Source organism: Phaethon aethereus, assembly GCF_964289735.1.
Source record: "Phaethon aethereus genome assembly, chromosome: 7".
Lineage (NCBI taxonomy): Eukaryota > Metazoa > Chordata > Aves > Phaethontiformes > Phaethontidae > Phaethon > Phaethon aethereus.
This window is the reverse complement of record NC_138583.1, coordinates 24,495,767-24,508,480: the sequence shown is the minus strand read 5'-3', so window position 1 is coordinate 24,508,480 and position 12,714 is coordinate 24,495,767. Positions and strand designations below refer to the sequence as shown.

Sequence of the window (12,714 nt, the reverse complement as noted above, 5' to 3'; positions counted from 1 at the left end):
TACTTCAATCCTCACATTTCTTAAGGCAGAAAAAAAAAAATCATGGTGACAAAATTATTTTTAAATTCGCTGAACTTCTAGAATCCTTTCGCTTCCTTACTTGTTTGCTTTACAAAAATGCTTATTACTTCAGAGCCACTATATAATTAAGACTGGTCTTAACTAGATGCTTTAAAGTTAACAGTACAGCTGTCACTGGCTTGCTTATTGCACTTTATTAGCATGAAATCTTTATGTTTCGATAAAAACAGCAGCTCTTACTTGCAAAGCCAGTCTCAAAGTATAATAATGATCTGTCTCCTGACAGTGCTGCTACCTTTTTCAGAATTTCTGCTCCAGCAGTATTCCAAAAGGACTTTCATATATAAAAGAAAGCTAAGGTTGTTCAACTTGCAGTAGCCTTCTCGTTGATTTTAAAAAAAAAAAAAAAACCACACACACAACATGCTTCAGCATCATTGGAGACATTTTGGAGAAAGACAAAGGCATTTCCTGTTTTGAAAGAAAAAAATAAATCTATGAAAAGATATTTTCTGAGATGTCTGAACCTATAGGTCTTCCTGCACTGTTGAAATTAAGAATGTACATAAAGGGTAATTTGGCTTGCTTTTAATCCTGATGTGAAACTCTCAAAGTTTACAGGATTTTGCTCGCCTTTTGGATTTATTTCTTGTTTAGGGAATTTCTTTGCATCCCCAGTATTTATATTTTTATGACTTGTGTGCCTGTAAGATTATATAATACAATAGTTACAAGGTTTTCAACTTTTTCCTGTTTTGCATTAATTTCTTTCTTCTATTCTCCCTCCAACAGATTTACTGAAAATGTTATGAATATACTGCAAAAATACTTCATTGGAAGGATTGCAGACATAAACACATATTCCGTCATGGAATTATGCCGAGTGCGAGAGCTGCAGCTCCAGCTGGTGTATTCACTCCTTCCCCCCGCAAAGTGTTATTAAACAGTAACTCTTATATGTAAAGCCCTGGAAAACAGTTTCTGGCAATGAAAGATGACTGAAAAAATGAATCGGGAGCTACGGTTTTTCTTGGGGAAGGGTGGTATTTATGAATCATCCTTCATAATCTAAACATCGGGATAAAGCAGCAGCAAGCAGCACAACGTTGCTGTTCAGCATTCAGGCATCCTCTGCCTCGCAGGAAGGTCCACGCGGCAGATCCTGCCGGGTCCCCGTGTTCATGGGTTTCCCAGTTTCGCAGCGGGGTCACAGTTCACGCTGAGCCGAATCCAGACCCTCAGAAATCAGCAGGAACCCCTCACTTCACTTCAGATCAGACTCGCAATTCTCTCGAAGTAGGAATTAATTTCTTCACCAATGCGTGTTAAATCCATCACCGAGAGGCTTGAGCACGTGCACAACAAGGGAACAGGTTCATCCCGCTGCAGCGCAGGGGCTGTTCCATGGCCCAGCGGCACACGCTGTCATCAAGCTGCGCACAGCACGCGTGGCCATGGCTACCGCACCCTCACCATCCACAGTCCGTACCGCGGGTATTGAATATCACCAGTTCACACTATGCTCCAATTTGAGAAATTAGCACATAATTTTCTCAGATATAGATCAGAGGAAAATATGCTATCATCCACTGCTTCAAGGTCAAACGCTATTCCCAAATAATCAGCTTGCTATTCACAACATCCTCTGACTTACAGCTCCCAGGGAGAGATAATACAGGGTAATAAAAACTTTTTTTCTTAGCACAGTTTTGCTTGATGGTGCCAAGTTTGTAAATGCATGTCCGCAGACTGCAGCAGCCTTCATTTTGCAGGGCCTAGCCGTTAGCTGCTCACCTCTAAACACCGAAGGGTTTAATGCTTTTCTATTGCTTTGAATAGGCAAAGTATTCCATCAGGAGCCCATTTAAAACACACCGCGCTCAGTGGGATATTTACCGTGATGTTGAATTATTTGTGGAAATACCACAAGTACCACAACAGCAGCAAATACTTCACTGATTAATATTCCCCCTTTAATAGCACCCGTTTAGGTTTTTTTTGTTGTTTGTTGTTGGTGGTTTTTTGGTTTGTTGTTTGTTCCCCCCCGCCCCTGAATGGTATATATATTACCAGTTTGTAACATGCGACACCATAGTAACACAGCATTACCAGACACTGATACAGAAGGCATGGAAGGTCCTTTTAAACTATTAAAACTGTGTGAATTACTCATGTAAACTTTAGGGGAAAAAAATGTTTTCAATTGAGAGATTATATCACAGCACAAGTATACATGTTTTTAGATTTAAAAAAAAAACCCAAAAAAACCACTCACAGTCATTCATTTTGAATGTCACTGAAGGATCTGTCTTACCGCGAGACGATATTTCATTTCTGAATCAACTGGTCTTCCAGCTTCCATGCAGGCTGTGAACCAGGAGATATCCAGTAGTTCAAACCTGGAGCTGTCACCCACATCCTGCGTCCTCAGCCAGTCGAGCACCTCTGGGTAAGAGTTATTCTCAGCCACAATATGAGTGACGGAGTCACTGTCAAGAAATACACAAAGAGAAGTTTTCTTCTTTCCCTCAACCCAACTGTACACAGATACAGAGGCGTTATTTCCAGATTCACTTACCACTCACTTCCTGAAAACTGTAGCATATATTGTACGTTAGGATGTGGGAAACGGTTGTGTTTTCATATCACAACACATGTATTCCAGCCACTGAATCTACTTTGAGGAAAGATCTTAGCCTGGCAGCTCCTGTAAGTGCAGCATTTTCTTTATTTCGGCATTGTTTGCCTTCTGTAAGACACCTCTCTATTACGCATTTTTTTGCGACTCTGAAAATACTTGGCGTGAACGAGCAGTACCATAATGAAAAGGGTGCTTTACGACACCTGACAGCCCTTTCCCAATATTCCTGATCAATGAATGAAAGCTTTACAGTGTTAAAAAGTCTGTTAATCATCATTCTTTAAGGCTTCACAACTAGTAATGCCTTTTTGTAAATTTAACTTTTCTGTACTTAAACTCTTTACATATGGCATTGTCAAATGTTCATGACTTAAACCTTACGAATTATGCACTCCATCTAAAGACTACTTCGTTGCTACTAAGAGGCCAGTCTCTTGCAAAATTAATATCTTAGTTTAGTGAATATAAAATTTACAGACTGAGTTGTTGTTCAATAGATTTTATGGTGTATGTTGCTTAAAAATATAGTACCACAAAGTTCAGTACATTAAATTTGGGTTGATGTACTAGAATAACATTGGAAAGAATCCCGTTATAGTTCATGATTAAAGAGACACATTTCTGCACCTTCCACAGGAAAATAATGGGCAGGGACAAAGTTATGTTTCAAGAAAAAATTACATACATACTTAGGATGATCTGTAAATTTCTACCTGACCTGCTGATGTTCCTCAGCAAGTTTAGAAACCTAAAAACTTGGTAGGAAATTTTGAGTGATTCCTAGTACTTCCCCTCCATACACACCCCAGGAGGGTGCTGTCACCCACAAAGACAACAACAGATAAAGGAGGAAACTGTTCATTTTCATGAAACTTGTATGACCCCAGAATCTCTGAAATATATACCAAAATTAACTGATACGAGTCAACAGATTCCTAAACTTCTTGGGGAAAGGCACAGACAGATAGTATCATTATTTCTATAAAAGCTAAGTCAAATAAGCCTATAATTGGAACATAAATTGTCCTGATGGCAGCCACCTACATCTGCAAGCCTCTATAACCTCCTGCTAGCCCATGCTGGTGACAGGCTTGTGCGTATACAGTAAATTTCAAATGGACCGGAGAGATTGCTTTGCAGTCCTTCTGTAACATCTGGAGAAGTTAAGCCATCAACCTGTCCAAGCAGACAAGGCACCACTGGTAGAGACAGCTGGTTAGTATGGACTTTAAAGATGATGCATGTTAACTGTTGAAGGCAGACCGCACAACCTTTCAAACCAAACTACTTTCTAGAAGACCAACAAAACCCCTTGGCCTATCCCCATGACCCTGATTCATACCAACAATCATCGATTTCATTAGATTGCCTAATCACAGTGACAAATACTGGAGTCACCCCATAGAAAACTGTTATCACATAACTGTCCAGTGCATTAAGTGTACTATATTTCTAGAATATCAGAAATTCATTGAAGGTACTATACTTTGTAAATATGAAAACTGCCGTGGTATACTATAATTGTTTTCTCTCCATATTGTGCAATTTGTAGAGCAGAGTCTATTGGAAAAAAGAATCCCAATTAATTTTAATCTAAAAGATTACAAATCTAGGCTAGGTGACTCTCCATGAAATAATATTGCGTTTATTATTATTTAACCCTGCTAGGTTCTACTTTAATTAAACTGTCACATCTTTACTTGACTTGAGGGGAAAAAAAAAAAAAATCAGTTAGACATAGAACTTCTGCTTCCTGTAGTTTATCCCACTTCATATAAAATATTCATATGTAATATATTTGTACCAAGCTGCAGATCTGGGAACTTTGCCATCGCTATGGTTGCAGCAGCAGTTTAGCTGCTGTGCACCAGTTTCCTCTGGTACCTGTACAGCTGTGCTTTTTTCTTGGCACAGAACGTAACAAATTTAGCATTTCCTCTGGCATTTTCCAAAACAAAAATCAACAATTAAGTAGTTCTGTCTTATCCAGTAGCAGCTAAGGAGAAATTAAACATAACACCTGCCTTGCATACAACTTACAGCGAGTGAAATATTGGCAATAAATACGTGTGTCAAAGCAGCCGAGAAACCCTCTACTCAGTCCTCAACGGATTCTTAATGTAAGATTCAGAACAGCCCAGTTCATTTTTTTTTTCCCTGAGAATTCAATTAGTTTTGTATCAGACGCTAATTGCCTACTTCTGTTCAATACCTGCTTGAATCTTGCTTTACAAATTATTTCATCCTCCCTTCATCCTCAGGCTTTCAAAGTTGATGGAACTGAAAAATCTGTGGAAATGAGCTTTTATAGGGAGGACCCAGTTGTATGCTATCTGCATACAGATACAGAGAAATGATCAATACTTGGTTTTCTTCCAGCTTTTCAGAGAACCTACATAATGATGTAGCTTTCAGAAAACTGCATAATGATATAACTAGCACTCATGAAAAGCGCTGTTTGGAGGAAGGTGACTTCCTCCAAAGTCACCCGCCTTCAAAATGAGTTGATTTATTATAGAAACGCCACCGGTCAAATCTGCAGCTGGAGTATATCTGCACCTTGAAATACCATATCTGTGGTATTTCATTCCTAGGTCTTCTCTCCAGTCCTCTTCCAGATTATACCAAAGTGTAAGCCAGTAACTTTGAAACTCACAGCAGTGTATTACTCATAGGAAGATCAAATGCCTCCCTCCACATTTTCCATTCCTGCATATTTAACTTTTTTTCATTTCAGGAATTGGTCATTAAGTTTATATTAATCTTAACCTTACTTTAATGGATTTATAAACAATGGCTGATTTAGATCAGCTGAAGACACGATTCATCGATTCCAGTGAGACTATACAAATGCGCAGAAGCACATCCCATGAAAAACACTTCCAGTTCACACCTTACATTTTTTACTTTCCTTGTGAGAAGCAGCAGACTGAAAAATGCAGACACATTAAAATTGACAGACTTAAGATAAATTAGAACCACAGATTTTAGATGTAAAAAGTTAGAAATTTTGCTAACGTTTGTGTTCTGCCTGCTCTCTGCCCAGAACAAAGTGAACCATGCTTTAGGAACACCCACTAAAATCCTGAAGCATCTTTACAGTGGGAAGAACAAAGTCTATCTACCAAACACATAGGCAAAAACTTCAACCACAGTCACTTGTATGACTGCATTCATTAAATCAGAATGCTTCAAGCAGCATTACCATGTGTTATTTTCACGCATATAAGCATTTTCCTACCTTAGCTCATTTTCTACTCTGAAACCTTTTCTTCTTGCCAGCTCCATCAAAAATGTCCTTCTGGTCATCCCCATCTTCCGCTGCATAATAAAAATGACAAACTTATTGAACTTTATTTCATAACTGCAGGAAAGTTTTGGAGAATGCTTCCCTTTCTGTCTCTTCCTCTGGGAGGATACAGCTGGAGCTCTGATCCTATCCATGATGCAAGTGTGATAAATGATTTAGTCCCAAACAGGATTCCAATTTAAGTTTACAATTTATTAAATGAATAGAGGCAAGCAAACAGCGCTGGGTGCACCAGGACCCTCCGCTCCACCAAGACGCACACGGTACCGTTCCTGTTCTTGGTTTATATCCTGTCTGCTGATACATATTCATGAATAGGCGTCTCTTCTTTGACGCATGCCCTCTTCTCCTTCTAGAGTCCTCGAATCTTCCTCAGCGTGATCCCAGGATGACCCCAAACTTTACGCATGCACTTTACAAGTTTCTCTTTACACAATACTATGCGGTCAGGGCTCAAACTGGTTTGAGCTGATATACCAGCAAAGTAGTTTACTCAAATCTCCTGTAAAATACCCCTTTAGAAGGTTACACTTCATCACACGAATCAGATGAACATATTTCACACAAGGTAGAAGTGTTTTCACTTGGGAAAAAGAGAGATAACATGCCTTCTGTCAGGCAGCAGCTGTATTTAATGTCACCACCCATTGAAGTAATTTTCTTCCGTTTCCCCTTTGAAATCAAAAACAGGTGCTATGCAAGCAGAACTACCACTACCACTACTCCAGACAGGTGTAAATATGTTTTCATTCCTTAAAACAGCCACTACCTGTAAAGACATTATCCAAAGAATATTGATCATAGCAAAATTATCTCAAAATATCACCAGGTCTTCAGCTGGTTTAATGGCATAGTTCCATTAATTTCTGCTTTCAGACCTTTTCCAAAGCTCACTTTTCCAAATTGCAAAGCACATTAATATTCAATTGATTACAAAAGAATAAAATTCTTCCTCCTGTTAGCTAGGAACTATGTCTTAGAACACAACTAAATAAAAGTATACAAATATCTAGTAGATTAGCCTGTACATTTGTTAATTCTGTGTAATTAATTTGATTAAAAGAGGATTCTTTTTTTTTGAGAGCAAAAAAATACAAGCTTTTGAAATTAAATTTACAAAAAAAATACTTTGCTGTTTTGATACTAAAGCAATGAAAGACAAAGAGAAAGCGTTAGAGATGTGTTTAAATATACCTTTGGCATGCATTGTCAGCATTGCTTCCTACTATTTGCCCTGGAATATTCCGCTACCTGTGGCAGGTACAGTAGGGAAAAGGTAACTACCTTCCTGCTTTTGAGCACCAAGGGACCTCTAAAAACTACAGACAAGAGTCTATGTACCATTCCTCTCCTCCTTGGTCATCCCAGAACTAGGCTAAAATTGTTGCAGACATTGTGTTGGATCAAGGTAGTTATCACCCTGAATTTCCATCAGAGCAAAGTGAGTGCAACCAACCAGGTTTATAGTAAGTGCATCTATTTCAGCACCAATCTAAATATCCCCATTTCCATGTCAAGTTGGATTTTTATCTTTAGTGTAGCAGAGAATTTGGATTCTACCAGTCCTTCAGAATGTGTCAGAAACATGATATCTTGCAATTCTCCTTGCTCATGTTCAGAAGAGGAAGCAAGGTTGAAAATCCTGCTTAATTCAGATCTATCAATTTTATTTTTAGTCATTTATCACAGATGGATATACAACCTGAGTTATGGAAAAATGAGTCAAAACATGTTTCCTGCAATTATGGCCATGAGTTTAAAATTAAATTATAAAAGTATTACTGACATTTTCCCAGCCCTATAGCTCTTGCTGCTTCAACTGTATCATCACAGATATAAAGAAACAGTTTCAATCAGAATAGAAACTAACCATCAAAAATTAATATAGAGCTTTCAGCTCTGGGGTCTTCCTAAGGCCATGAAGAAAATATATACAAAGTTCAGTACATGGACTAGACTCCATTCATTTCTTCCCTTGCCTAAGGATAACCCAGGAGCTAAAATATCAATTCCTCTTTCTGATTCATAACATCAAAATTGTTGAAATAAGTAATTTCAAGGTTGTTTTGAAATTATACAAGCTGTTTTCATGGGGACTGGAAAATGGACAAGCAGACAAGAAGACCTGAAGAGGCTTAAGCAAAAGAATAGCAACAAGGAAGAAAAAAAAATTGATAGTGATGGGTCTGGCATTAGGTTCAGCAATCTGTTTTGGTTGCTTCGTGTCTGTTTTCCAGACTACTGATCAACCATTGAACACTGGCCATCTCCCCGTTTACAACCTTCCTAGGCTTGGTAAAACACTTTGTCTCAAGCCATATAAGGAATAATGTATTTGAGAACAGATTCTTTACATATGTTAAACAAAGTCCTATTTTATGTTACAATTAATTCAGTGCTCTCAAACATGTAAATATAATTTCCCCCAGTGTAACATCAATATGCTCAGTGCCAGTAAAACCCCTCTGGCATGAAAACCACAAGTTATTATTCCTTTGTGTTACTGTAATAACTCTCGAGACAGATTTTCGAGGGTATTTAGGTGCCAAAGAGCTGCAAACAGAGGCCTAGTTAGATCTGCAAAATATCTAAGCAACATAGGCACCCGGCCCCTTTGGAAATCAGTTCCTGTCTTTGAACCTAATGCAAAGAGATTTTCTCTGTCTAATAAACACAGTATAATATCATGAAAAGGTCTCTGCCTGTGATGCAATTTTATTAAACATACCTTCTAAAATTAACAGGATTTCTATATCCCAGATGAGTAAATAACCTACTCTCCTAGAACATTACATTATAATATTTTTGACAGTAATACAGAAAGTAAAATATGGATTAGGGAGAGAGCAAATTTAGTGGAGAAAAAACATGTCTCGTATTTATGACAAAGGAGAAGTATCCTGTTATCTGAGTCATGACACTACGTATATCTTACTCTCCACCACATACGATTAGTGGCCTAAAACCGCAGAAAGTTGCAGAATTTTTTCCATCTCAGTACAGCCCTATGGAGTTCAGAGTAGTTCAAGTCCCTAGAGGGAAATCTAGAACAAATTTCCACGTTCTGCTGTTCTTGCTGTGGATCAGTTTTGCGCGCTATCAAAGGCAGGGATTAAGAGCAAGATGTACACAAGTGTCGATGGGCATTTAAGTAAATGCCTTTCATCACTTGTGATGTCTGTGCCAGCAGCAGCATCCCAAGCAGTCCTCAAGCCTGTACAGAGCTCAGCCTGAACCCCAGAGTACTGATCGGGCTTCAAAGAGGGTTTACGTTGGGAAGAAAAGTGCAGGAACACACAATTTCTGGAAAGCACAGTTCAGCTCCTCTGAATTTCAGTATTCGCACATGCTTTCACTGCACATCCTTGATTATTGTCAGGTCGTCTTTCAGTACCCTGCTTTCGTGTGAACTGCATTGTAAATATTTTATAAAATGTTACTTGCCCATTTTATGTATCTTTCCTATGAAGAGTCAAGAGCGGTGAAAGGTGCTTTTAATACACAGCTGCATTATGCTAACCTTCAGAGAAAGCACCTCTCAAGCACCGTCAATAAAAACTAGGGAACTGTTTGGATACCTTTTTTTAATTTCACATAGGCTTAGCAGCATTTCACACAGTATTGTTTCATAAGGATTTGTTTTCCTCAGCTTTTTCATTTTAAGGTCTTTGGTAATTCAGCATTTTCCAATTAAAACTTTCATGGAAATGTTAAAATTTTTATCCTTCTGATACTTGTTTTTGTACAGGTATTGTCATGACTTTGCTTTTGTTTCAATTCTGGCCTCCTTGGCTGTTAAGCATTCCCTTTGCTGTTGATACCTACTCTACCAATTTCCCGATGCCTAAAAATAATATGGCAGGCATTTTTCCCAGTTTTAGTAAAAATTTTGTGGAATCCAATTATATTTTCAAATTAATTTATTACATTGTCCTGGTTTCAGCCAGGGTAGAGTTAATTTTCTTCATAGAAGCTAGTGTGAGGCTGTGTTTTGGATTTGGGATGAGAAAATGTTGATAAGGTGCTGATGTTTTGAGTTGTTGCTAAGTACTCAAGGACAGTCCAGCTTCTCATGCTGGCCTGCAGCGAGCAGGCTGGGGGTGCACGGGAAGCTGGGAGGGGACACAGCTGGGACAGCTGACCCAGACTGGCCAAAGAGATATTCCATACCATGTAACGTCATGCTCAGTATATAAAGCTGGGACAAAGAAGAAGGAAGGGGTGGAGGCACGTTCGGAGTGATGGCATCTGTCTTCCCAAGAAACCATTACGCGTGACGGAGCCCTGCTTCCCTGGAGATGGCTGAACACCTGCCTGCCCATGGGGAGTGGTGAACAAATTCCTTGTTTTGCTTTGCTTGCGTGCACGGCTTTTGCTTTACTTATTAAACTGTCTTTATCTCAAACCATGAGTTTCCTCACTTTTACTCTTCCGATTCTCTCCCCCGTGCCACCGTGGGGGAGTGAGCGAGCGGCTGCGTGGTGCGTAGTTGCTGGCTGGGGCTAAACCACGACATACATAGAACTTTTCTATATTTGTATGAATTCACTTAGCCAAGGCACAAACTTGAAGGACGTACGTATACCAAAACATAAAATATTTAATAACTTTTTTGTGAATTTTTATCTCCTACAAACAAATACAGGCTTTCTTTTCATCTTTTTATTTATTTGTTTTACTACAATCTTCTGCTTCACTTGTCACCAGGGAGCTATATGGAGTCATGAAGACCTCAAGTTTCTGTCCTTAATTCCATATTATGTGGGAAGTTTTCATTATTGTTTAGTAGATAATCAACAAGCTTAACAATATCTTATAATCCCATTGGAAAAAAGCGGTAAGTATCCGGAATTCCTGGACACTGCTACCTGCACCAGCAAGTCTTGTTTGAACATACGTTGCAGGAATCTATTTCTTTAGTCCCTAATTTTTTCACATATACTAAAATATAAATTCTTACAAAATGAGCATGGTAAATCAATCTGGCTAACCTATAAAATAAAGAAACAGAATCATGCTGTTACATTTGATTACAGTGTTTTGAATAAATGTACTATTCTTCGAGATAAGGAAATGTTGAAAAGCGTATTCTGGAAATGTTCAGATACATTTAAAAATCAATTCTCCTTCATCTCCTTTGGTGATTATGTTCTTTGAACTAACAAACATTTGAACATTTGAGCATTTTCAGGGGGCAACTTTGAAGTATACATGCTTGAGTTATACACATCAAAGACAATAAACTCTATAAAATACCCAGATGACCAAGAATTTTGAAAAACTGATGAATTGATAATATGCTTTGAATGTGTTTACTTGGCTGTACCATGGTATTTGGCATGTAAGATAAAGTAGGCTTAGAGGACACAAAATCTTGTAGTTGCTGTCATCAAATGTACATTTCTAACGTATGTGGTCAGAATAACTGCTATTATCTTTTTTTCCCCCCAAATTGGAGATGAAAACCTGAGTAAGAAGGATGTATTTAGCAACATCTCTCAAAAACTATCCATGTAGAAATCATACCAAGAGCTGACAGCTTCTTTAACTGATTGTATACACAGCTATTATAGAAATGGTTCTCTCTTCTAAGTCCTTTCTGAGGAAACTAGGGAAGAGCGATATCATGGTGCTAAATAACAAAATAGAGCAATAGGGTTCCCCCTTGCAGTATGGGGAAAAGTAATTGGTGACAAATCCTGGCAGGAGCTACTTCCCACCCACATCAATATGCCTATATGCCCTGGAAACTATTATTTTCACTCTTCCTTCACTCTCTCTGTTCAGTAACAAGCCTTACAATTGCTCTTTTTGGTTACTCTGCTAATGGTAGCTGCTGCTCCTTGTTGTGATTGTTATTGGACTATTCTTTGATTTTTTTGTGCCGGTGCAGCAATAGTTTTCTTTATATTGTAGCCTCATGAGAGCCTCATGAACCTCTCGGCAACAAGAAGAGACATAGCTGCATAATCCCATCAATATACATGGTCAGGCAGGTCCTTTGACAGTTATGCATCTCGTCCAAATACAGTTTACAAAAGTTAAGTGTCTCTGGATATTGAGTACCATTTATTTAGACTCTCACACTTATTTAGTTGCCAGTATTAAGGACATTTCCATTAATTAACAAATACCAAACAACCTTTCACAGACGAGGAGTACACAAATGGTGTTGCATGGCCTCTATTTAGGCAGCTGAAAAGATTATTTCTTTCAGTGATGGCCAAAAAACGTTCTTGTGCACATTTCAGAAACACAGTATATAAAAAGATAATATTAGAAATTAATACATTGTTACATAAAAATTTTTATCCTGCCACCTTCATTCTCTTGTAAAGAATCTTTATTTCCTCCCCCACTCCTAGCAGGAGATCTCCAATACAACAGCTAAATTGACCACGTATCTTCTTTTAATTACTTGTTACGATAGTTACTATATGGTAGAATTGATGCATCTTGCAGTGACGCTGCAAATGCAGTTCTAAACCTATTTACATTACAGAATATACAAACAGCAGCATGTGTGAGATTTGTGCCTTCTACACTTACAGACAGTAAAGCATGATGCACTGAACAGATAGATGTACTTAAGCCAAAATAATGAAAAATGGGAAAAGACTGTTGCCATGTTTCACATAAAGCTTTCAACTATATACTCAATTTTCAGTAGTACAGGAAATCTTATTTGGTTTGCAGCTCCCACATCATCAAGCTGAGGAGATAATCAGACCACGTAATAAGG

At 38.3% G+C, this 12,714-nt stretch overlaps 1 protein-coding gene across 1 annotated transcript in view; it reads right to left on the bottom strand.

Moving 5' to 3' along the window:
- Positions 1–6,106, bottom strand: part of DNTT (DNA nucleotidylexotransferase) — a gene marked incomplete at both ends in the record, with an annotated part of 93,755 nt that extends 87,649 nt beyond the window's left edge. Inside the window, 2 exons of the mRNA XM_082002453.1 lie at positions 2,336–2,510; positions 5,904–6,106. Coding sequence (XP_081858579.1) covers positions 2,336–2,510; positions 5,904–6,106 — 378 coding nt within the window. The remainder of the gene's footprint in view (positions 1–2,335; positions 2,511–5,903) is intronic.
- Positions 6,107–12,714: the final 6,608 nt, after the last annotated feature.